Here is a 27,589-nt window from a genome sequence, read left to right on the forward strand (position 1 = left end):
CGTAGGTGCTCAAAAGGTAGACTTAATCCGGAATTTCGAAAATAACCAAATATATGTCCTATAAAGGAAGTATGAATTCTGGAAATATTTGAATAATGTTGATATTGAATATTTGATGGGGCAAGGAAAAATTAGATCTAGAGTAGATCTGATATCAACTAACCAAAGATGCCACCTTTCAAGCAAATTGATCTTTAAAGTGCAAGCAAGGCGACAGCACAAGGGCTTTAACTCTCATGCACCAAACCTTTGGGAATCAACTCGTCAACCTGTCTACTTGCTCCACAGGCAGCATTCTATAAGCAGAGATTTGGCATAACTACTCCTGGTACTAAATCAATAGCATGCTCAATCACTGGAGGATAATCATCAAACTTAAAGGCCAAACTTCCTTCCCAACCTTGCAAACCAGTGCTGCAGTGCATACATAACTCTCATATACTGACTCTGAGCTTCAAACATTGCTGCAGTCAAGAAGCCATTATCCTTATATGTTTCAAGGAACTAACGTCTACTTCCCTAAGAGAATGCAAGGTATAGTTTTTGTTACCCCTTCTGAATGAATAAGTGTGGGATCTAGTAGGTGGATCCTGTCATTGTCATATAATCATGGTCTACCCAATAGAATGTGAGATGCATCAATAGGCACAATATCACATAGCCTCACTGTCAATATTGTCACCCATGGAAAAATTGACTAAACAACGAGATGTGACCAACACTTCGTTAGATTTTCAAAACTACACAATTTTGTACGGATGAGGATGTTTCCAATAAGCAATTTCAACTTTTCAACTGCCGAAATAATGCTCTCACAGCTACCCATTGAGATGAACATCACACACCTTCCTACCACAAAGAGCTCGTTCCGAAGATATTATACCACCTCCAATCTTCCTCCTCCACTCTTGGTGTTGTCATAGATTGTCATACCATCAAAGACTCCTTGTACTAGGTAAATATCAACATCCTCTTCCTCATCATCATAGTCATCATAAGTTGGTTCCAGTAGCACTTCTTCATCTTCAAGCTCTACAAGGTTCACCGCTGCTGTGGACAAGCAAATGAAGTGGATCCCTTCTCTCCACACGCAAAACATCACACCTGTGATCCAGAACCAGCCTTGGAAGAGGCTGGACCAGAATTTCTTTGTTGCTCCATATCTTACTACATCCTTCCCCTTTTCTCACTTCTGTCAATATTGACAGTATTTCTACTTGTTCGATGCATTATAGCAGCATCTGTGACCAATCTTGTGAGTTGTTCAGTATTACAAACACTTCGAACAATTATTGAACCCTTCTGTGTTGCACCCTCACATTGCCATGGGTTCTGATGAAAGGAACACCAACAACATAGACTCAACACACCCTCACATTGCCATGGGTTCCGATGAAAGGAACACCAACAACATAGACTCCAAGGGGGAGGACCGCCTTTTCTTAGGCTAAAGAAAGGGTCCAAGTTCTAAGAAAGGAGACAGCACAACCCAATCATATGGTATGACAAAACATAATAACCTATTGGTGATGTGTTTGTAATGTATGTTGAAGATGGAAATTACTTCTCTCCCTAATTTCTCTCCCTGATTTTATTCTGATTATGAATAGATTCTAAGTGCAATTGCTTTCCATTGTATTCTCTCTTATTTAAACCTATATAAACAGTATGAAAATCATTAAGGAATAAGAATACCATTCTTTGATCTTGTCTTCCTCTCCTCCTTCGTTATTAGTTTTTTCAAATTGGTATAAAAGCAAAGGTCCTGAATTCAAACCTAGACTCTGTCGTTCACCTCCAATTTCAATTAAGTATTTCACGTGTTGAGCCTCACTAATTAAGGGGGAGTTTAAGCCTACACGTGAGGGAAAGTGTTAAAATATAAATTAAATGATTAAATTCATCTCTTCTTAATAATTTAAGCTTTTGAGACCACTTCTTTGAAAGATTGATAGCTTGAAGAATCTTTTAGTGAGCCCATAATATAGCATATTGAGAAACCACTTAACCCAAAAGCTTAAGCCTATGGGTTTAAGCCCAACAATACTATATTAATTACTCACACTTCTTACATATTTCCAATGTGGGAGTCAAACCTATTTTAAATTCACACATGTATACTCAACAATCTCTCTCTCATGTGTGAGTCCATCACCACAATGCTACACTTCCCCTTAAACGAAAGCCTTTTTATCAATCTTAAGGGCCTTCTCCAAGATCAATTGTGGGCTGTTGTTTTCCTCGCGCCCCACACCTTCGTCCCTACTTCATAGACTCTCGTTTGTGCCCATGCCATGAACCCTTTTGCTCCTTACTCTAGGGACCCTCATCCATGCTCACAGCTTGCACCTTTGTATTCCTACTCGAAGAATCCTTTTTTTTTTTTTTTTTTTTTTGATAATGAGGTACCTCTCCAAGACAGAGCTACTTCATGTACCCACACTTATTGGGTAAACCTCGGACCCATGTAAAGCACCCCTTCCACACAGATCGGGTAATACTCCAGCTTCGCTTACAGGCTGGCCCCAAGAAATTGTTTACATCCAAGGAAATTCAAACTATAATCCTGATGGAAATGCCACCAAGACTACTCCAAGAAGCTTTATACAAGCCAGTGTCCTAAACCTTTGCCCTTCACGCCAAGAACACCCATCTTTACTCGCAGCTTACACATTTTTGTCCTTAAGACAGGGTCCTTTGTTCGTGCTTGTGCGACTCCATACCGCACACCACTATCGGTTATGATATCATGTTAAATTACTACTTATCTCAAAATACCAAGCTGATAAGAAGAGATGAATTTAATCATTTAATTTATATTCTAATCATGTATATGAAAGATAACATAACATATCAATTGCTAATAGTTGGATCATGTGAAGGAGGAGTTGGCAGCTCTGTTCAAGTCTATTGAAGATGCCAGGAAGCAGTATGACTCTGATTTGGGGGACTTTCAGGTAGTGCTATTCTTGTTGACAGGGGCCAGACAATCCCTATGCAAGGTAGGAGTCGTGGGAAGGGTCAAATTGGTGGATCATGAAGCTTAACATCGTAGCATGGAACGTGAGAGGGTTGAATGCCCTCAAAAAAAGGTTGCGTATTAGAGGTCTTTTGAAGGAGTGGAAAGCATATGTAGTTTGTCTGATTGAGACCAAGATGGAGACTATCTCCCGAGAGGTGGTTCACAATCTTTGAGGTGGTCAACATGTGGGGTGGAAGTATAAAGGGTCTAATGGTTTGTCGGGGGGGATGTTAATGATGTGGGATAGGAGGGTGGTGGAGTGTAAGGAGGAGTGTGTGGGGCAGTTCACTTTGGCATGCTCTTTTCAAAATGTGGAAGACAACTGGGTTTGGGCATTTGGAGGGGTTTATGGTCCGAATGAGGATGTGGAGAGGAGGATCCTTTGGGAAGAGTTGGCTGGTTTGATGAATGTGTGGGAGGTTCCTTGGTGTTTTGGTGGGGATTTTAATATTGTTCGATTCCCTAGTGAGTGCTCTAGTGCTTCTTATTACTCTGCGGGCATGAAGGACTTTTCGGACTTCATCTCGGAGAACAATTTGGTGGACTTTCCGATGATGGGGGGACAATTTACTTGGTCCAATAATCAAGAAAATGAGACCTGGTCTAGAATAGACCGGTTCTTGCTTTCCTCGGATTGGGAAGATCATTTCCCAGTAGTGTCACAAAGAATACTTCAGCGCATGTTCTTCGATCATTTCCCTATTTCTCTGGATTGTGGGGTTCATTGCGGAGGTAAAAAGTATTTCAAATTTCAGAACATGTGGCTCAAAGCCGAAGGTTTTCTCGACAAGGTTAGCTCTTGGTGGGGATCTTATTCTTTCGAGGGTCTACCTAGCTATGTGTTAGCTAATAAATTAAAATCCCTCAAAATGGATTTGAAAAAATGGAATGAGGAGGTGTTTGGCGATATTGGGAGGAAAAAGGAGTTGATGGGAGGTATTCAAGAGTTGGATGAATTGGCAGAGTCGAGAGGGTTAGATCAAGAGGAGAAGACTCAAAAGGCGGATATGTTGAAAGTTTTGGAGAACACTTTGTTGTGTGAAGAGATTCACTGGCGCCAGGAATCAAGAACTTTGTGGCTCAAGGAGGGGGACCAAAATACACGTTTCTTTCACAAGATGGCGAATTCTCATCGCAGGTACAATCGTGTGGAAGTGCTTCGTATTAATGGCGTTTTATCCGATGATCCAGTTGAGGTTAAAGATCACATGGTGCAGTATTATCAAAATTTATACTCAGAGCAAAGTTCATGGCGGCCTAGAATGGACAACCAGCCTTTCTTGTCTATTGATGAGGAGGATTGTAGGTGGTTGGAAAGAGAATTTGAGGAAAAGGAGGTTTGGGAAGTGATAAAAGGTATGGATGGTGATAAGGCACCAGGTCCAGATGGTTTCTCCATGGCTTTTTTTCAAGCTTGTTGGGGTGTTGTTAAACAAGACGTTATGGTAGTTTTTGATGAGTTCCATCGCAGACGGCAGTTGGTGAAGAGCTTGAATGCTACTTTCATTTCTTTGATACCAAAAAAGGCGAATGCGGTGGAGATGAAGGATTTTCAGCCCATAAGCTTGGTGGGAGGGGTGTACAAAATTGTTTCTAAGGTTCTCGCCTTTAGGTTGAGAACTGTCTTGGGTAAGGTTATTTCCTACTTTCAAAATGCTTTCATAGGGGGCCGACAAATCCTAGATTCGGTTCTTATTGCAAACGAATGTGTTGATAGTCGCATGAAGCAAGGGGTGCCAGGTGTTATTTGTAAGTTGGACCTGGAAAAGGCATACGATCATGTAAATTGGGACTTTATTTTGTACTTGCTGCATAGGTGTGGATTTGGGGAGAGGTGGAAGGCTTGGATAGAGTGGTGTATTACGTCAGTAAGATTTTCCATTCTAGTGAATGGCTCTCCGGAAGGGTTCTTTAGCAGTTCGAGGGGAATTCGGCAAGGGGATCCCCTTTCTCCGTTACTTTTTGTGCTTGTTATGGAGGCGTTGAGTAAGATGGTGAATGCTACGGTTGACGGAGGACTTTTGACAAGCTTCTCGGTGGGAGATAGGCTTGTCTCGGATTGGGAGGTCTCTCACTCCTTATTTGCTGATGATACCTTGATTTTTTGTGAAGCTTCTCTCGAGCAAATCCGGTATGTGCGCCTCATTCTTTTATGTTTTGAAGCTATTTCGGGTTTGAGAGTTAATCTTGGAAAGTCTAAAATTGCAGCTATTGGAGAGGTGGAGAACATTGGGGTGTTAGCTAATATCCTTGGGTGTAGTGTTCCCGATTTGCCCATGAAGTATTTGGGTCTCCCTCTTGGGGCGCCGTATAAGGACACGGTTATGTAGAATGATGTGATTGAGAAGATGGAGCGTCAAATAGCAGGTTGGAAGAGGATGCACCTCTCTAAAGGAGGCCGTTTAACTCTCATCAAGAGTACGTTGTCTAATCTTCCGACTTACTTCTTGTCTTTGTTTCCGATTCCCATGAGTGTAGCTAAAAGGCCTGAGAAAGTCCAAAGAGATTTCTTGTGGGGAGGAATGGGAGATGAGGCTAAGTTGCATCTTGTAAAGTGGGATCAAGTTTGTCGTTCCTTGCACTACGGTGGTTTTGGTATTCGAAAGTTGCATCAGTTTAATCAAGCTCTCTTGGGGAAATGGCTTTGGAGATATGCGAATGAGAATGAAGGAGGTTTCGGGTTCTCATGGTGTGGGTGTATGGAAGCATATTCGTCAATGTTGGAGTTCCTTTGCCAAAGGTTGTCGATTTGAGGTGGGGGTGGGTTCGAAAGTTCATTTTTGGCATGATATTTGGTGTGGGAAAAATCCTTTGAAGCAAGACTTCCCATCTTTGTTCAACATCGCTAGACACAAAGAAGCTTGGGTGAAGGACAATTTTACTTGGAGGAGTGGGGTTATAGAGTGGAATGTCATTTTTGTGCGACCTGTTCAGGACTGGGAGATGGATTTGGTTGCTCCTTTTTTTGATCGGTTGTACTCGTGCAAGATCTCTGTAGGTACGGTGGATCGTATTTGCTGGGCCTCGTCTAGGAAAGGTAAGTTCGAGGTTAAGTCCCTCTTCAAGGCCTTGTCTAATTTTGACCATGAGATGTTTCCTTGGAAGAGTATTTGGCGCACTAAGGTGCCTTTGCAAGTGGCTTTTTTTGGGTGGACCGCGGCCCTAGGCAAAATTTTGACTCATGATAATCTGCAGAAGAGGAATCTTGTGGTGGTGGAGTGGTGTTGTATGTACAAAAAGTCAAGAGAGTCAGTAGATCATCTTCTTCTCCATTGCGAAACCGCAAAACTCTTTGGCACACTATTTTCAGTCGGTTTGGGTTGCATTGGGTTATGCCTTGCAGAGTGAGGGATTTGTTCTATTGCTGGTGGTCGGGAGGTCGTGCTCGAAGCGCGGTAGTTTGGAAGATAATCCCTCTATGTCTTATGTGGTGTATATGGATTGAAAGAAATGCTAGATGTTTTGAAAACTCTACTAGGACTATAGAGGAACTGACTCATCTTTTCTTCTTTACTCTTTACTCTTGGACGGCCGCTTGGCTAGCTCCTTTAGTAATTAGTTTTTTCTGATTTCCTCTTTCACTTCTCTCCCTCTTAGGCGCTCTCTTTTATACTTCCCGTGTATATGAGTTGCGCCCCTCTGCGCTTTTGATATATAAATTTTTACTTATCAAAAAAAAAAAAAAAATTGCTAATAGTGATATGTTACATATTTGCATAGAATACTTTTAAATAAATATAAACTGAATACTTTATTTTGATATGCATATTCTTGGAAAGCATGCTTTATATACAATCACATTTTCTTTCTTTTTTTAAGTAATGATGCATTAAAAGAGTACAAAGGGGCACAACCCAAGTACACAGGAAATATACAAGAGAGCGACTAAGATGGGGATAAAGAAGAGAACATAAAAATAAAATCCGGAAAATTGATCACTAAGGGTGCAAGCCAGCCTTCAGTCCAAGTGAAAAGCGTGTACAAAAAGAAATGAGCAAGGTCCTCAAGGTTCCTCGACAAATCCTTGAAGCATCTAGCATTCCTTTCCTTCCATAGGCACCATAAAAAACAAAGGGGAGCCATCTTCCACACCACGGCACTACGGGATTTACCGCCCGACCACCAACTAGCAAACATCTCCTTGACGCTTCTAGGCATAACCCAACACATGTTGAAACGAGAGAAGATAATCCCACATCATGCGCACAACCCCACAATGAAGAAAGAGATGATCCACAGACTCCCCTTCCGATTCACACATACAACATCGATTAGTCACAACAATACCTCTTCCGAACATTATCCAAGGTAAGAGATTTCCCAAGGGCGGCCAACCAAGCAAAAAACGCCTCTCAAAGGAGCCTTGGTGCGCCAAATGCTTTTCCAAGAGAAATGGTTGGGCACTTTAAGGACAAGCTTCCTATAAAAAGAGCGAACCTCAAACTTCCCTTTTTTTGAAAGGATCCACTACATCCGGTCCTCCCCTTCCCCACGCATCGAGAGCGAATACAAGAGCGAGAATAGGGAGGCTAAGACCACCACCTCCCAATCATGAATTCTACGAGTAAAGGTAACATTCCAACGAACCATACATTTAAACACTCCCTGATATCCGCAATGGAAGCATCCTTATTGCTAGCAATATTGAATAGACCGGGAAAAGCATCCTTGAGGGACATCTCACCGCACCAAATATCCTCCCAAAATTTGACTTTCGACCCCAAGCCAGGATCAAATCTAAAGTGACGGTGAAACGGCCTCCAACCCCTACAAATGTGTTTCTATAACCCCACCTCATGCGTTCCACGAGGGACTTTAGAGCGCCAACTGCCCCAATACACCCCATACTTTGCCACCAAGATTCTTCTCCACCAAGCTTCTTCCTCATTAGCAAATCACCACAACCATTTTCCCAAAAGAGCTTGATTAAAAAAACGCAAACTCCGAATCCCTAGACCACCCTCAGAAATCGGAGAACAAACCTCGTGCCAACTGACCAAGTCGAACTTAGGCTCATCGTTGAGCGCACCCCATAAAAAATCCCGTTGAATTTTCTCAATGCGATTGCCATAAAAGCAGGGATGGGAAAGAGAGACAGAAAATAGGTAGGAAGATTAGACAAGGTGCTCTTGATGAGAGTGAGCCTAGCCCCCTTGGACAGATACGAACGTTCCCAAGGGGCCAACCTTCTAGCAATCTTCTCCAACATGCCTTCCCATATAGCCAAAAGTTTGAACGAAGCCCCTAGCGGAAGACCCAGGTACTTCAAAGGCAAAGAACTGGTGCCACATCCCAGAATACCAGCCAACTCACCCGCCTCAACCGAACCTTCAACAGGGACCAAAACAGATTTCGCCCGATTTACTTTTAACCCTGAGACAGCCTTGAAGCCAATAAGAAAGGCTTTAATAAATCTAATTTGGTCAGGAGTAGCCCCACAAAAAACCAGCGTATCATCAGTAAAAAGAAGGTGAGAAACAATAACCCGATCAAACTCTCTGCACTCACATAGAAACCATTGATGAAACCCCTACATTCATCTTGCTGAACGCCTCCATGACTATAATGAACAAAAAAGGCGAAAGGGGATCGCCTTGTCTCACCCCACGTGAACTCTCAAAGAAGCCGGAAGAAGAACCATTGATCAAAATCGAGAACCACACAGACAAGATACAATGCTCAATCCATAAGCACCATTTCTCACCAAAACCGCACCTTCTTAACAAGTAGAGCAAAAAGTTCCAGTTCATGTGATCATAAGCCTTTTCCATATCCAACTTACACAAGAGGCCGGGATCCCCAGATTTGATTTGGCTATCCAGGCATTCATTGGCAATAAGAGCCGAATCCAACATATGTCTACCTTTGACGAAGGCATTCTGTGGGTTGGAGATGACCCGATCCATAACTTTCCTCATTCTATTGGCTAAAACCTTAGCAATAATCTTATAGGTCCCCCCCACAAGGCTGATTGGACGAAAATCCTTCAAATCGGATGCCCCATGAGACTTTGGAAAAAGAGAAATAAACGTAGCATTAAGACTTTTTTCAAATTTACCTCGATTATGGAACTCCGCAAAAACAGCCATAATGTCCAGTTTGATCACATCCCAACAATCCTGGAAAAAAGCCATAGAAAAGCCATCCGGGCCTAGAGCCTTGTCTCTATCCATTTTTTTAACCACCTCCCTTTCCTCGAAAGGAGCTTCCAGACTAGAAGACTCATCAACATCCAACATGTCGAAATGAAGATTATCCAACCTCAGTCTCCAACTAAGAGTCTCTGTGAAGAGCGACTCATAAAAACGGGTGATATGATAACTAATAGCCACTTGATCAGAAGTAGTAGTGCCATTAATGTTCAAAGACTCAATATAATTCTGTCTTCGGTTGGCATTAGTAATTCGATGGAAGAATTTCGTACACTTATCACCCTCTTTCAACCAACAGATCCTAGATTTTTGCCTCCAACTGATTTCTTCTTGTAGGAGGGAGGATTCTAACTCTCTAGCAAGCACCATTTTCCTCTCAATCTCTTCAAAAGATAAACCTCTCTCTTCCTCCACCCTATCAAGAGCTTTAAGATCCTCCATACGAGCCTTAATACAAGCCCCACGTTGCCAAAATCTTGAGCATTCCATCCTTTAATGTCCCACTTAAGAGCTTGCATCTTTTTAGAAAGAATGAAGCTCGGAGTACCATGAAATTGATACGAGACCCACCAGCTGCGAACTTTATCCACAAAACCCTCCACTTTGAGCCACATATTCTCAAATTTGAAAGGTGTTTTGCCTCCTGAAGAAGAATTGCAGTCCAGAATAATAGGAGCATGATTAGAACAAACCCGAAGCATCCTCTTTTGACGCAAGTCCGGATGACGAGCTTCCCAAACCGGAGAAACTGGAAAATGGTCAAGCCTAGACCAAGAACGATTATTAGACCAGGTAGAGATCCCCCCAACTAAGGGAAGGTCCATGAGGCCCTGCTCCGAAATGAACTCACCAAAATCCCTCATTGCAGACCGTGAATAAGCTCCCCTCAACCTTTCACTTGGATAAAGAGTGGCATTGGAATTCCCACCAATACACCACGGCACGTCCTAGCAGCTCATAACCCCTGCCAGCTCCTCCCAAAGAAGGCGCCTGGAATTGACTCTATTAGGCCCATACACCCCCGCAAACACCCAAACAAGACCATCCTCAACATTTTTGAATGAGCAGGCCGCCACATAACTCCCCAAAGCAACATCTACCTTCTCAACAACCCTCTTGTCCCACATGAGCAAAATACCACCCGAAGCCCCAATAGAAGGAACATAGCACCACTCCACATACGGGCAGCCCCATAAACTCCTCACTAAGCTGAATGAAAAAAAAATCCATCTTCGTCTCTTGAAAGCAAACTACATCTGCCTTCCAACTTCTGAGCAGATTTCTAGCCCTCAACCTCTTATCCCTCTCATTCAAACCTCTCACATTCCATGAAAGAATCTTAAGCTTCATGATTTAACTCGATTGGCCCTCCCCTTATTCCTGTCCCTCGTAGAATACTCCAAAAAATTAAGCGAAGACTGCAGATTATTAAGCTTTCTCTTACCTTTTTTAACTGCAGGTGTAAACTCTTCTCTTTCCATTTCACTGCCCTTGTTGTCAGCGATAAGTAACCCAATGGTCTCCTCAAGCTTCCTTTCTTCTCCATCGCAAGAGAGGCCAACTTCTTTGCAAGCCTTAGTAATGAAAGCCCTCTCCTGCACCACCAACGGCTCCTCATCTAGAGAATTTGGGATGAAAGACTCCTGAGAAAAGGAAACCTCATCTACAGGGGAATCTCCTCCCAAATTTACAACCGGTGTCATGCATATACCCGGCTCCTTACCTAGAATACCCAACTCAGAACCACCTAGAGGCTGATCCACAGGACCGCTCCCAAAGATTTCTTCCCTCCCAGACTCCGCACAAACACCGGCAGCAGACCCAGAGAATACCGGTGACGCCCACTTGTCAGGCTTCTTACCCAGAATCCCCATAGCAGAGACGCTCGAACCACTCTTCGGAGAGCACTGATCAGCAAGACCGAACACTGGAGTAGGAGAAACGTCAGGAACAAGAGGGACAGCCTGCGTCTTTACCCGCGAACCCGTAGCAAAATCGCATAACTCCATCGTCAAAATTACCTGAACAGTGGAACCCACCGTCGAATCATCTCCCATAACACCAACCCTCACCGGAATCTTCCTCGCTGGCCCCTTACCAGACGATGCTACCTTCGTCGGCACCTCTGTCGAAGACGCAGAATCAATCGGCAGGGGAGGAGCGGCATGGGCATCCCTGGCACAGGGTAACGACCTAGAAATGGGAACATTCAGGATTACCATCGGCGCCCACCAGAGCATTGGAACCGCCCGCCGCGAAGTCCGGTGCACCTACTGGCTTCAGCCCTGCACCCGAGCCCTCCCCTTTCTCCAATGGCCTAGGCCCAAACTCCCCAGTAGAGATATCTTGCAAAACCAGGGCCTTACTGACAGGACCATTAACGAGACCACAGTCCACGATGGGCCGAGCATTCTTCTTCTTGAAGTAAGTCTTGACAGGTTGAGAGGCCTTTCCATGAACCAACTTGGGCCGCCCCGTATAAGCCTCCTTGGACTGGGCCACACCGAGCTTGGTTTTGTCCCCTCTTGCCGGTCCACAATCGCAAGCCCCACCAAGCTTGGATGTAAATCTTTGGCACTCCATATATTTAATTGCTATATCAAGCCTTTCCAATCCCACATCAACCTCTCCTTTTAGCCTGCTCAACGACTCCCTAGCATTAATGAGTTCGACTTTTACACGAAAGGAGGACTACTCGTCGTGGCAGCCATCCCCCTCCCATCCCTTCACGTCTTCAGCACCAAGTTTCGATGATGTCAGCCTCGCCGTGGTATACAAGCTGCTCACCGGAAGTGGGAACCTACTCACCGGATCCCTGCTGAAATCCCCCAAAGGCTCCCCTTCCTTTGGGTTGCACGTTCCCGCCACAACAGAAGACTAGATCTTCTTTGGACCCTCCCCACTGCCACCGACAGTCCTCACTGGGACAATGATCTTTTGCGAACCCACCACATGCTTGGCAAAAACTTGGGCTTGCTTGTCCATCTCTGCAGATGCCTCTTTCAGCCACCTTGGCACCCTAACTATCGGCTCAGAATAAGAATTAAAACAATCCTCCGTCGGTTGCAATGACAACCCCAAAACCTCCACGTAACTCTTCCTTCCCGCCCCCTCCTGATCCTTTTTCCTTCCCTGGCCTCTCTGACCTCACAAAGAGATGACTTTGCCAGACGCACCTCCAAGATAAAATGTTCCCATCCTTGACCATATCGTCCTTCTGGGATAATAATCGAACCACATCTTTGCCTACCATCAAATTCTTCTACCGTCAACAAACGCCCATGTCTGTTGGAACATTTCTGGGCAATTATCCGTGGGTACCCTGCTCTGGATTGATCCCAAAATACCTCAGAAGTTTCCACTACCACCAAGTCCTCCACTATGTGCGCCAGCCACACTAACTCGTCCTTCTACAAAAAAATGGATTTTTGTTTCCTATTGCTTCTTTCAAAAATCCTCACCCCTGAAGCCCCTCCCTTAATTAGCAAATCAAAAACTTTGAACTCCACAGACCACCTTCTCAAACCAGCCATGACATTAACCAAGCAGCTGAAAACTAAACACCCAAACAGTGCTCACGCGCCACCCACATGCCTACACTTAGGCGGAGGTGGATAAGAGAGAAGAGAGGTCAATCACAAAATGTGTGGGGAAAAAAAAAATTGTTTTATCTCCAATACTATCACATTTTCTGATACTGTTTACAAAAGGATTTGTGTTAAATTTTTTTTGTTTTAAGTTTCTTATAGTAGCATGCACTTTATAAAGAAAGGTAAGTTGTCTAAAATAGCTTGAACATAAAATTAAAATAAACTACTTCCACTAGCCTTAGTGGACTATATTTGGTTTTGTTCTTGATAATTTAGATTGGAATTGCATATGATATTTCTTTGGAGATATTATTGTCACATGGGTTATTAAAGGTTGCCTTGTCATAATGGGTAATTATTATGACTTTATTCTTGATTATTGCTATTAAGGTATTATTATTTATTCTATTACATGTTTGGATGTGTTGGATATTGTGTGGATTGGTGAATGGACTTTGGGAGTTTGTAGACTCCAGGTATGCAGGACCTAGATATTGTTGCAAGGGAATACACTTAAAAGGGAGCTTGATTATGTTGGAGTATATGTTACATATATGGTTCAAATTGACTTTTGTTTGTGGACTGGAATTTAAAATTTTAGTCGAACTTAAAATTGGTATTAGAGCTTGGGCTTGTTTCTGTCAGGAACAAAAAACCATGGATTTGGGAATTTCACATTTATAGCTGTTACCATACCCATTTTGGGTTTGGGACGCAACATACCACCCTTTTAAGACCAGGATGGAGGGTAAATCATGTATTCAAGACTTACAACATGCATGTATAACATACCAATAACTAAAAAAAAATCCAATTATTTATTCAATTTTTCTAATTTTCGTGTTATTTTATAGTTTTGGGTGTTACCACTTGAGAGAGAGAGAGAGAGAGATTATTTGAACGCATCCATGTAATGAGACGTCTAGGCCAAAGAAAATCACATGATCTGTCATGCGTTCACTCTTTTAGCAAAATTAAATACATGAGTATGGGGGAGGGGGGGTGACATTGATGATTTATAAAGTTTAGACTTGGCATTGCTTAAATTAGAAGTTCAAGGACCAAATAGAAACCAACTCCAAGGTCGGAGGATTATAATTGTAGTTTCCCCATACTTAATAAATACATGATAATGATGAAAATATTTGACACTAGAAATTTTAATTGTAAAGAAAGCTATCAGAAGGAACCAAAACATGGTTATGACACAAACAATGCTACTCAGACTTTACTTTGATCATACCTTTACACCAACACCAAGGAAAGGGCAATCATATAGAGATTGTAAAATTGAAGTTTTGGCATTGTAACCAGCTCCAAATCCAACCTTTGCTTCCTTATAGCTTTCTAGAATCTGTAAATGGTTGCATTAACCATAAAAAGTACTAGAATAAGCAATAAACAGAAAGAAGAAGATATGCAATGCAGGAACTCAGGGAGTAAAAGACATAATTTTGAAAGTTCCTCTTGAAGGGACCAAGTTAGAACAGAATAAAAGCGCAACAAAAAATAAAGTACTTAGAAATCATAAGCCATGAAGAACAGCCTGAGTGACAAATAAATCGTGAATAATTAAGTGTTTAATTTAATCCATCAATAATCAATGCAAGAGGGGATGGTTTAGGTAACTTACTTCAATAAGTTCTGAAACTTGGACTTCTTTCACATCATTATGTGCTACATCTATCAGTTTTCTGTGTGTTTCCTGGAAAGATATAATCGAGTGAAGGCAAGGCTGGTAAAAAATGAGAGCGAAAAAGATATCTGAGAAAATTAACTTACAGATATAAGAACAGATATGGCATTAACAGCCAATAAAACAGCATTATTTGCAGTCTTCACAGCCTCATCAAGTGTGACCAAGTCCTTTCTAAGTAGCATGTCAGTGTCAACATCTGTTGATAAAAAATAAAAATAAAAATGAGCCACTTAAAGTTTAGCAAGTCCATGAGCAACATTATTCATTATTCATTATTCATTAACAGTCTATTGACATTGGCCAAAAAGAAGAATTATAAAAAATTAAAATTAAAAAAAAAAAAAAAAATGGCAATTGTAATGCTAGTGTGACATTCCACATTGCCTGGATGTAGAAAAGATGTGTTTATATAGAATATACTCTTTCTAAATGGTACGAGGTCATTTGGGGCAAACTCAATAATAAAATCGTGAGGGCTTGGCCCAAAGCGGACAATATCATATCATTTAGGGCAGGGTGTTACATATGGTATCAAAGCCATAATGTGACGTCCCACATTGCCTGGGTGTGAGAAAGGGAGTGTACTTATATAGAACATGCTCTCTCTAAATGGTATGAGGCTTTTTGGGGTAAACCCAATAATAAAACCATGCGGTATTGGGCCAAAGAGGATAATATCGTATCATTTAAGGTGGGGTGTTACATATAGTATCAAAGTCATAGTCCAGCTTCAGATGGAGGGAACGTGCACAAGCCCATGAGGGTCGCTTGCGAAGATGCTGGGTCCCAAGAGGGAGTGATTGTGACATCCCACAATGCCTGGGTGTCGAAAAGATGATATGTTTATATGAAATATGCTCTCTCTAAATGGTATGAGGCCTGTTTGGATAAATCTAATAATAAAACTGTGCGAGCTTGGCCCAAAGCAGACAATATTATCATTTAGGGCAGGGTGTTACATATGGTATCAGAATCATAGCCCAACCTGAGATGAGGGGAGCGTGCACAAGCCCATGAGGGTTGCCAGCGAGGACGCTAGGTCCCAAGGAGTGCACGAGCCCAAGAGGGTGTGGAAAAAATGATGTATTTATATGAAATATGCTCTCTCTAATAGTATGAGACCTAAAACCGTTCAGACTTGGCCCAAAGCAGACAATATCATAACATTTAGGGTGGGGTGTTATAGGCAGGGAGAGGTATCTTATTTTTCTTTTCTCTATTCTAGCGAGAGGTACCTACCAACTTCACGTATATGTCCATGTCTAAACCCTAATAAACTTGGGAACATATTAATGCAAATTCTCCCCTTTTTGCTCTTCTTCGATAACTTGACTAAATCAACCTACAATACAATAGTACCCTTTTACAAGTATAACAGATATCTTAGGCTTACTTGTATTATACCAGCCGTTGATTGGTAAAGTTGTGCTTTTGTTTAGTGAAACTAGCCATTGGTCTTTGTTAGGGAGAGAATCATCTAGAGAGTCCACTAAGAGTACATTAATCATCTGTGGTCCGTAATTGGTGCAACTCTTGTACGCCAAATTGCACCAATTGCAACAAAGCTTCAGCTTTTGGACTAGAGTAGTGTCCGAATGTGTATATTGAATGTGCTCTTAGTGGACTCTCTCCAAATGATTCTCTCCCTAACAATTGGTATCAAAGCTATGGTTAGCATCCCCCATACGACTATCTTGGTCTTTGACGCGTTTGGTTTTGCTTTGGTAAAGCATGCGGATGGCTCTTGGAGCAAAGTTGTTTTCCGTGGCCAACAATTGGAGCAACTCTTGTACGCATGAGACTCTTGGATTTGTAAAAGGGCTCACATGCAAGGGGGAGCTTGATCAAACTGAAAGAGAGTCACACGTGACGAAAAGATTTGTTGTGAGTACACGTATAAGTGTTGTGTCTCACATTGATAAAAATAAATAAATAAAGTAGTCAGGGGCGGACCTAGTCCCTCCAAAAATTTTAAAATCTTTCCTAAAATATACATTTTTTTATAATTTTGTCACCTAAAATAATATTTATGTCCCTCTTCTAGCATGTAAATCCGAAAATTTCCCTCCAAAAATTTTAAAATCCTTCCTATAGTATACATTTTTTTTTTATAATTTTGTCCTCCAAAATAATATTTTTGCCCCATTTTTAATTTTAGTTTTCTCCCTCTTCTAGCCTGGAAAATTGAAAATGTTCTCATTCATTTAGTTTCCTTCCAGTCCAGACTCCAATTCACTAAATTTACATAAATGATTCTTTTTTTTTTTTTTTTGTGTAAGATCACCTTACTAATTTGAATCTGCCTTCCTCTTAGAGACCACACAATAAGATAAGAAAACATTGAGTTGATAATTCATTCAATGATTCTTCTTGCCGCCTAAGGGTTACATTTATAGAAAACTAATTGAAATTGTATAAGGAATGTAATCTATATTATTGACTTGTTAATTCATAATCGCCTTCTCGAGGAAAATAACCATTGTGGATCTTTTATTGATGGAATACAATTCTTGAAGATTGTTACCTTTCCATGTTTATTATCAAACCCTCCATATATGATGTCGTTCATTACCTGCCTTTTCATGTTTATTATTCCACCTCCATAGCTCCATAGATGCTGCCCCTCATTTTTTTTTTTTTTTGATAAATAATCAAGAATATCATTGAAAAGCATAAAGGGGCGCAACCCAAGTACATAGGAACTCAGGAAGTATACAAACACACCCCTTTAAAGATAAAAAGAAAAATGTAAATCTACAAATTGATGCAACGAAGAAATTTGAGGAATGTTCAAAACACCCGCCCAATGGAAAAACAAATTGAGAAACCTATTGCTAAGTTCCGCCATTGTCAATTCCTTGTCTTTGAAACATCGAGCATTTCTCTCCCTCCAAATAGTCCACATAAGGCATTTCTCTACCTCTTTGGCCTTCCCAGCAAGCAAGGAGATCACTAATCCTACCATTCATGACCCACTTCACATCAAAAAGAGAAAAAAGAACACTCCAAAGAGCACGAGCCACGTCACAATGGAGGAGGAGATGATCAATGGACTCTTCACTCCTCTTACACATACTACACCAATCCACCACGATCAAACCTCTCTTCCGAAGGTTATCCAAAGTGAGAATCCTTCCAAGGGTAGCCGTCCACACAAAGGAACTAACTCTGAGCGGGACTTTAACCTTCCAAATACTCTTCCACGGAAAAGAATAGCTCCCCCACCTTGTGCCTCTTTGCAGGAGAAGGAATCACACCGAAGAAAGAACGTACCTCAAAAAGCTTCCACTTTGAGGGGATCCACCAAATGCGATCCACCCCCCCATCATGACGCCACGTCTCATACAATTTCTCATAGAAAGTCAACACCACCTCCACTTCTCAATCCTGAGCCGCTCGACAAAAAGGAACATTCCAATGTACTTCCTCATTCAAAAACTGCATATTATCACTCACCCAAGCATCTTTGTTTCTTGCAATACAAAACAATTCAGGGAAAGACTCCTTCAAAGGGTGATCACCACACCAAATATCATGCCAAAACCTAATTTGGGAGCCATCACCAACTTCAAATCTGATGAACTTAGAAAAAAACTCCCACCCTCTCCTTATATGCTTCCAAACCCCTACACCAAAGGGCCTATCAACCTGTTTTGTACACCAATCTCCCTCCATTCTTCCATATTTTACCTCAACGACCTTCCTCCAATAAGCTTCCCTCTCCGTAGCATAACGCCATAACCATTTCCCCAATAAAGCTTGATTGAACCTTCACACATTTCTAATCCCCAAACCACCATCCTTCAAAGGAGTGCACACTAAAGACCATTTAACTAAGTGAAACTTAGTCTCCTCATTGGTACCACCCCATAAAAAATCCCTTTGCAACTTTTCTAACCTATTTGCCACACTCGAGGGAATGGGAAAAAGAGATAACAAATAGGTTGGAAGGTTACAGAGAGTACTTTTAATCAGGGTTAGCCTTCCCCCTTTTGATAAAAGACCCAATTTCCACCCAGCCAACCTCCTCTCTGTCGTCTCAAGCATACTGTTCCAGATTGTGGTATCCTTGCAATGCACTCCCAAAGGAAGCCCCAAATACTTCATATGTAAGCCGACCACCCGACAATCAAAAATGCTAGCCAACAAATCAATATTCTGCACCTCCCCAATAGGAACAATTTCATACTTTGACAAATTTATCTTTAATCCTTGACAAATCCCCCAAGAACTACTAAAATAGCCTGCTGGTTCTCCATTAACCAAGACTGAGTATTGAACCGTAGAGATACAAAACGCAATCCAGTCTCTCCATTTCTACCCAAAACCACATTTCTGAAGAAGGAGCAGTAAGAAGTCCCAATTCACATGATCATAAGCCTTCTCAAGGTCCAGCTTGCATGACAAACCAGGAATCCCGAAACGCAAACGGCTGTCAATGCATTCGTTCCCTATAAGGACCGAATCCAGGATTTGCCTTCCCTTGACCAAAGCATTTTGAGACTCTGAGATTATCTTGGCCGATACCGTTTTCAATCTATTCGCTAAGACTTTAGCGATAAGCTTGTACACCACCCCAACAAGACTTATCGGACGAAAGTCCTCAAGATCCACCGCCCCCACTTTCTTAGGAATGAGAGCAATAAAAGATTGCTTGCCTTAGGGAATCTTAACATCCACCCCTTGTGATCATCTCAAAAAAAATAAATAAACATTTGTCCCCCCACACTAAAAATTCTAGTTTTGCCCCTAAAAGTAGTCAATATATCTAAATGGAACCAAGCTCATTAGCTTAAATTTTTGGGCTACAGTGGTATCCAAATATGTATATTAATGTACTCTTGGTGGACTCCCTACGTGATTCTCTCACTAACCGTCTTGGTCAAATAAAAAGAGACTTGACTACTCAAGTCTTCGCTTGCAAAGAACTTTACTTGGTCCCCAAGTTTGATTATTCCAAGCAAAAGTAGTAGGTAATAGAGATGTAATAGAATATTATGAAGGAAGAATGATGAATGAAGTATTTTTAGCTTCTTGTAATGCATGGGTACACTCCATAGATGCACACACTCTCTCTCTTTCTTACAAATTCTCCAGAAAGTGACGCCTAAAACCTGATGTGTTGCCTACATACTCTAATCTAATGAAAGGTTCTCTTTGTCTTTTGCTTTCCCTTTCTCTTTTCATGTGCTATGTTTAGCCTCTAATCAGTATTTCTGCCCTAAAATAAAATCAGAAACCTAAAATTTCTTAAATAAGTATCTTGACAATTGCTTTCTTATCCAGCCTCGAATCCCTATTTTCCAAGTGGTTGAGCTGAAGTAACATACTGCATTAGATTTGGTTTCAAAGCCCTCCTATATCTATTAGAGCTCTGTTTGTTATGCGTCAAAAATCCAGGCTATCTTGCATCACTACGCCCTTCATTCCAAGCTCTTTTCCTGCTGAGCCAAAAATAAGTAACATAGGTGTGTGAAGATTAACAATCTATTATGATATTTTTAATTCTTGGAAAGCCCAAAGGCATAAGTCAGTGAAACCACCATTTTAATGCTTCATGACAATCTCCAAAGTTGCTATGACACCAAAAGTGGCCATAAGCATCACTCCACCAAGTTCATCTTTTTTTTTTGATAAGTAAATATGCATTATGAAAGCGTAGAGGGGCGCAACCCTAGTACACATGGAGTATACAAGAGAGCGACTAAGAGGGAGAAAAAGAAGAAGAGAACATAAAAAGGAAATCGGGGAAACTAATCACTAAGGGTGCTAGCCAACCAGTAGTCCAAGTGAATAGGGTGTACAAGAAAAAGTGAGTGAGATCTTCAATGTTCTTAGACAAGTCCTCGAAACATCTAGCATTTCTCTCAATCCAGATGCACCACATAAGGCAAAAAGGAACCATCTTCCACATAACAGCACTGCGAGCTTTGCCACCCGCCCACCAAGAATCATACAACCCCCTAACGCTGCCAGGCATCACCCAGCATAAACCAAACCGAGAGAAAACGGCATTCCACAAGATACGCGCGACCCCACAATGAAGAAAGAGATGGTCAACTGACTCCCCATCCGATTCACACATGCAACAACGGTTTATCACAACAATACCTCTCTTCCGAACATTATCCAAGGTTAGAGTCTTCCCAAGCACGGCCGTCCAAGCAAAAAAAGCCACTTTCGAAGGAGCCTTGGTGCGCCATAAACTCTTCCAAGGGAAAGGGGAGGGATCTTTAGAAGCAAGGATCCTGTAAAAAGATCTAACCTCAAAAGTACCTTTACGAAAAGAGATCCACCACATCCGATCATCCCCTACCCCACGCATCAAGTGCGAATACAAGAGAGTGTAAAAAGAGGTCAAGATCTCCACTTCCCAATCATGAACCCTACGAATGAAGGAAACATTCCACTGCACAGAGCCATTTGTACACTCCCTATTATCCGCAATAGACGCTTCCTTGTTGGAGGCAATACTGAAAAGTCCAAGAAAAGCATCCTTGAGAGGCATGTCACCACACCAAATATCCTCCCAAAACCTGATATTGGACCCAAATCCAGGGACCAATCTAATGTGACAATGAAACAACCTCCACCCCCTACTTATGTACTTCCATAACTGCACCCCATGCGAACCACTGGGAACCCTAGAACGCCAACCACCCCAAACCACACCATACTTTGCCACCAGAATCTTTCTCCACCATGCCTCTTTCTCATGAGCATATCTCCACAACCATTTCCCCAACAAAGCTTTATTCATCAAACGCATATTCCGGATCCCTAAACCTCCCTTAGAGATCGGAGAGCATACCTTGTTCCAACTAACCAGATGGAACTTAAACTCATCATTGATCCCACCCTATAAGAAATCACGTTGAATCTTTTCCATACGCTTCGCCACGGAAGCCGAAATAGGAAACAGGGACAAGAAATAAATGGGAAGATTGGATAAGGTGCTCTTGATGAGCGTAATCCCTTTAGACAAATACAAGTATTTCCAAGGAGCCAACCTTTGGCATACTTCTCCAACAAATCGTCCTAACTGGCCTGTGGGATGCAGGATCATGTAAACAAGAAAACATCAAGTTGAAGGGGTAAATATTTCTAAGACTGTGAGACTATCACAAGAATCTAAGAAATCTTCTTAAAAACTATAGATTCTATCTATGGTTTAAGGAAAAACACAAAGAAACTCAACTCTGAGTAATTCTTATTAAACAAACTCAATAATAATCATAAAACTAAATTGCTAAAGGCTATAAGCATATATTTATAGCCCAAGACTCCTAGCTCTAAAATAACAATTAAATAAAGTTGGTTTAAAAGTCTATGAAAGAAGACTAAACCAAATAGAAGACTAACAAAGAACCTAATTCAAAATGAAAGACTGAAAGATAAGATAGAATAACAAACTAACACAGAAACCTAGTTTAAACAAAAGACTGAAATGTAAAATAGGATAAGATAAGATAAGCCGTTCTAAACTATATCTGCATCATTCTCCCCATGTTGGAGAGAATTCGTCCTCGAATTCGGCCGATTCTTTCCACGGTCCTTCGGATGCACTGTTAACTCATTCCATTCTCCGTTCCTCAATATCACAAGGCAACACCCCAAAATAAACGTGACGCTTCTCATCATCGAAATACTTTGATGGTTGTCATGAAAACCCTATACACCATTTGGCAGTATTGCAGGTTTGCTCTTCGTTCGTTCCTTCTCCCTTCCACGTGCCATGAAGATACTCAAGAATGGGTCAAGCATTGTTTCCCTTGTGAACATGTAATTTTTCTCATCCGCATAAAACTCACTATAATCTTCGTTAGGAGAATTTAAAATATCTTCAATACCAAGAAAATCAACATAACCTAATTCTTCATCACTAAAATTAGGTAATGCACCTGGAAGGTCTTCTTCAACTTCTTCATAATCAGCGATGCCATCCTCTTCCAATTGGCCATCTTCTTTTGGATAGAGACCACCAAACATGGGGAAAAACCCATCTTTTTCGTGCTCCTCCGTAGGCATTTCCTCTTCCCATGAGTCATCTTCTTCGGGCTCCTCATCATAGGTTGGTGGCGAATCCCAATCCCCAAACCCTTGCAAAGGATCTTGAACATCTTCATGACTGAATTCATCAATGAACTCGGATTCCTGAAACTCTTCATCCACAAATTCCTTCTCCTCCTCCGCAGAATATGGATTTGGTTCATAGATTTGAGGCTCAGGAATAATGGTCAAGTTGGTTAGTCGCAGCATCTCCGTCTTAATTCGTGCTCTCCGTTTTTCAGAATGTGCCCTATGACCGACAACCACATTATCGTCATCCACAAAGCGTTGATTTGTTTGATGGTGACGAACTTTAGGGCTACCCCGGTTGTCAACTCGGGTTGTGAAGATCTCTATCTCTTTTCGTAGTATTTCCACCTCCTCCACCAGGCGTTTCCAACGAATCGCTGCTTGATTTGCCTTTACCTTTTTCTGCAGCATCTCCGCCTCATCCACCAAGCGTTGCCACTGCTCCTCCATGCGTGTTTCACCGACTGCTTCCTCACGTTCATACACGTCCTCCCGATTTGCAAAGCGGTTGCCCCTTCTTCTTGTGTTTGGCGGTGCCATGGAAAGAAAACTAGAGCTCAGATACCAACTGATGCAGCGTAGGATTGTGGTGAACAAGAAAAACAGCAAGTAGAAGGGATAAATATTCCTAAGATTGTGAGACTATCACAAGAATCTAAGAAATCTTCTTAAAAACTATAGATTCTATCTATGGTTTAAGGAAAAACACAAAGAAACTCAACTCTGAGTAATTCTTATTAAACAAACTCAATAATAATCATAAAACTAAATTGCTAAAGGCTATAAGCATATATTTATAGCCCAAGACTCCTAGCTCTAAAATAACAATTAAATAAAGTTGGTTTAAAAGTCTATGAAAGAAGATTAACCAAATAGAAGACTAACAAAGAACCTAATTCAAAATGAAAGACTGAAAGATAAGATAGAATAACAAACTAACATAGAAACCTAGTTTAAACAAAAGACTAAAATGTAAAATAGGATAAGATAAGATAAGCTGTTCTAAACTATATCTGCATCACCTTGACCTTGAACGGGGCCTCCAAAGGGAGACCCAAGTACTTTAGAGGCAAAGGAGTTGAGCCACAGCCGAGAATGCCAGCCAGAGTGCCCGTATCATTCATACTACCAACAGGGACCAAGACAAATTTTGCCAGATTCACCTTTAACTTAAAAACGGCTTCAAAGCAAACAAGTAAAGCGCCAATGTTTCTAACTTGATTAGGATCTGCCCCACAAAAAACCAAAGTGTCATCGGCAAAAAGAAGGTGAGAGACAATAACCCGATCCGACTATCTTCTTCCCAAAGAAAAACCAGAGATGAGACCCCTGTTAATCGAGGCATTGATCATCCTACTAAACGCCTCCATGACTAGAACAAACAAGAAAGGAGAAAGAGGGTCTCCTTGCCTCACTCCCCATGAGCTACCAAAGAATCCAGAAGAAGATCCGTTGATCAAAACCGAGAATCGCACAGACGAAATGCAATGTTCAATCCAGGAACACCATTTCTCTCCAAAACCGCACCTTCTCAGTAAGTAAAGTAGAAACTTCCAATTCATATGATCATAGGCCTTTTCCATATCTAATTTGCACAACAAGCCGGGTTCCCCTGATCTGATTCGACTATCTAAGCATTCATTGGCAATAAGAACTAAGTCCAAGATTTGTCTACCTTTAACAAAAGCATTCTGGGGTTTAGAGATGACCCTATCCATCACTTTCTTCATTCTGTTAGCTAAGACCTTTGCAACAATCTTATATGTCCCTCCCACAAGGCTAATCGGGCGAAAATCCTTAATATCGGAAGCTCCATGTATCTTCGGAATAAGAGAGATGAACGTAGCATCGAGGCTTTTTTCAAATTTACCTCGCTCAAGGAACTCCGCAAAAACCGCCATGATATCCTCCTTAATCACATCCCAGCAATCCTGGAAAAAAGCCATAGAAAATCCATCCGGTCCTGGCGCCTTGTCCCTATCCATACCTTTCACCACCTCCCACAATTCCCTCTCCTCGAAAGGAGCTTCCAACCTAGAAGCCTCACCGACGTTCAACATATCAAAATCAAGATCGTCCAGCCTCGGTCACCAGTTGAGGCTCTCTAAAAAAAGAGACTCGTAGAAGCTAGTAACATGATTGCTAATGACCCCTTGATCTGAAGAAATAGAGCCACCCACATTCAGAGACTCAATAGAATTATGTCTTCTGTTTGCATTAGCAATCTGATGGAAGAATTTCGTACATTTGTCTCCCTCTTTCAACCAACGAATCCTTGATTTTTGCCTCCAACTAATTTCCTCATGTAAGAGGAAATTCTCCAACTCCCTGACTAATAACCTCTTCCTCTCAATTTCTTCAGCAGATAACCCTCTCTCTTCCTCCTCCCTCTCAAGAGCCTTTATATCATCCATACGAGCCTTAATACTCCCTCCCACGTTGCCAAATTCCTGATCATTCCATCTCTTAATATCCCCCTTAAGAGCTTGTATCTTTTTTGCCAAAATAAAGCTCGGAGTACCCTGGAAGTGGTAAGACTCCCACCAACTTCTCACTTTGTCCACAAAACCCTCCGCTTTAAGCCACATATTCTCGAACTTGAAAGGTCTTTTACCTCCCAAAATGCAGCTACAATCAAGAATAATAGGTGCATCATCCGAGCACACCCGAAGCAACCTCTTTTGTCGCATACTTGGGTAACGAGCTTCCCATTCTGGAGAAACAAGGAAACGGTCTAGCCGTGACCAGGAATGGTTGTTAGAACAAGTAGAAACCCCCCCAGCTAGCGGCAAATCCATGAGACCCTGCTCCGATATGAAATTTGCAAAATCCCTCATCGCGGACCGAGAAAAAGCCCCCCCGGATCTTTCACTAGGAACCAGAGTAGCATTGAAATCCCCTCCTATACACCAAGGCAAATCCCACCAACTCATAAGACCCACCAATTCCTCCCATAGGAGACGCCTGACGTTGTCTCTATTAGGGCCATACACCCCCGCAAAAGCCCAAACAAAACCATCATCAACGTTTCTAAAAGAGCAAGCCGCCATAAAACTGCCCAAAGCCACCTCAACCTTCGTAACTACTCTTCTATCCCACAACACCAAAATACCACCCGAGGCCCCTCTAGAAGGGACATAGCACCAATCCCCATAAGGGCACCCCCACAAACTCCTCACAAAATTGTTCGTGACAAAGTCCACCTTTGTCTCTTGAAAACACACTATATCCACCTTCCAACTTCTAAGAAGATTTCTAACCCTTAGCCTTTTATCCCTTACATTCAAACCCCTCACATTCCAAGAAACGATCTTCGGCTTCATTAATTAGTCTGATTAGCCCTCCCCTTTTTGCTGTCCCTCAAAAAACTTCCACTGTGCACCTCATAATTAACAGAGGAATTAAGATTATTGAGCTCTCTTTTACCTCTTCTTCCCGTATGAATATCCATGGCTGCTCCCTCTTTCAACGCCTCTCCCTCATCCTTACCAATGCCCTTGTTATCAGCCAAAATGAACCCAAAAGCCTCCTTCAACTTCCCATCTTCTCCATCACAAGAGAAACCCACAAGCTTGCTGAATTGAGTAACAAACTCCACCGAGATATGCTCCTGATCCTCAAAAGGAACCAAAGCTAAGGAATCTGGAACTAACGACTCCCCCTGCGAACTGTGATCCTTACCCCCAAAATAAACTTCTCCCAAAGAGCTAAAACTCTCATCAAAAGCACTGACCAAAGTCCCTTTCCACCTCGCAGAGATGTCCACTTCTGGCAGATCCCACTTCTCCAGACCCGGAGGAATCTCCCCCTGCAGATCAAGCATCTTCTGTCCAGCACCATTACCCTCCCCCAAATCCTTTCCCGTCATCATCTGACTTATATCCGGCAACTCCCATCTTTCAATACCCGGAGGAAGCTTGCCCTACAGATCACACCCATCCTTACCCGACAGCTTCGCTGGCTGGCCCAGCCTGAAATTCCTCAACTGGCCTAAGTCCCCTCCCTCCCCCTTGTCAAACTCCCTTCTAGACTTCCCCCCTACTTTCGGAACTATCGTCTGCCCCACCATAACTGGCTTCTTCAACTTCGCACGAGCTCCGGCAGCTATCCCAGGAGGTACCGACGGAACAGCACCAGTCGATATCTCTCTTCGATCACCCGCCGAAGGAATCGTCGGCTCCTTACCCAGAATACCCAGGCCTGAGTCACTCACCCTCGTCGACATTGGCGCTTGTGCAACTATTCCGATCGCCGGAGACAGCCCATCAACTCTATCGGCGCCCAGAATTCCTTCCCCTGCCGCAACCACCTTCGTCGTTCCCTTCTCTGTTGGAGTTACCATCGTCGGCGCCTCTGCTGGCGACCCAAAGAGAGCCGAAAAATCTGAGCTCATGAAAATCGAAGCTGGACTCTGCCCAGAGTTGGACGACGAAGCACCCATATCCCCCTCCTTACTTGCTGCCTTCCTGCTATACCATTTTAGGATCTTATTGGGTCCACGTCCCGCACCAGAGGCCTTCTCCATAATGGACTTCTGACCTGCCGTCTTCATGGTTAGGCCCATGGGCTGGATCTTTAGCAATCCACTAGTCTGTGGGGCCACCAGAGGCTTCTCCACAAAATCTTTAGGCCCACAAGAACCAGACCCACAACTGCACGTGCATCTAGCTCCTATACCTTCGAGACAATTCTTGATTTCCTCCTGTAACTTTAACAGGGAAATCTTCAGCTTTTCCTTCTCTTCCGCACACACGCAACCCTTACCAAACGTTCCAAAAGCATGCTCCTCACAGGCTTTCTCCTTGGAACTTGAAGCCTTCTTTTGCAGTACCCCATAGTTGTCTCCACTGACCAACGCATACCTACTCGTCGGACCCTTAGCCGGAACAGGCACCTGAACCTCATGACCAGCATGGCAGTCAACAAGAGAGCTTGACGCGGACGATTTGCTGATCCCTACATCACCTCCTAATAGCCATTTGGGAACTCTCGCTATTGGTTCTGCAAAAGACCCAAAGGGTTCCTCTACCTGCTTCGATGAGGAAAG

At 42.3% G+C, this 27,589-nt stretch overlaps 1 protein-coding gene across 1 annotated transcript in view; it reads right to left on the reverse strand.

The window, feature by feature from the left end:
• Window positions 1-27,589, reverse strand: part of LOC132178538 (protein ACCUMULATION AND REPLICATION OF CHLOROPLASTS 3, chloroplastic) — a gene marked incomplete in the record, with an annotated part of 70,772 nt that overhangs the window by 18,162 nt on the left and 25,021 nt on the right. The window contains 3 exon segments of the mRNA XM_059590977.1: window positions 14,008-14,118; window positions 14,398-14,469; window positions 14,547-14,659. Of these exon segments, the coding sequence (XP_059446960.1) occupies window positions 14,008-14,118; window positions 14,398-14,469; window positions 14,547-14,659 (296 nt within the window).

The sequence above is a fragment of the Corylus avellana genome, chromosome ca4 (genome assembly GCF_901000735.1).
Source record: "Corylus avellana chromosome ca4, CavTom2PMs-1.0".
In the NCBI taxonomy this organism is placed as follows: Eukaryota; Viridiplantae; Streptophyta; class Magnoliopsida; order Fagales; family Betulaceae; genus Corylus; species Corylus avellana.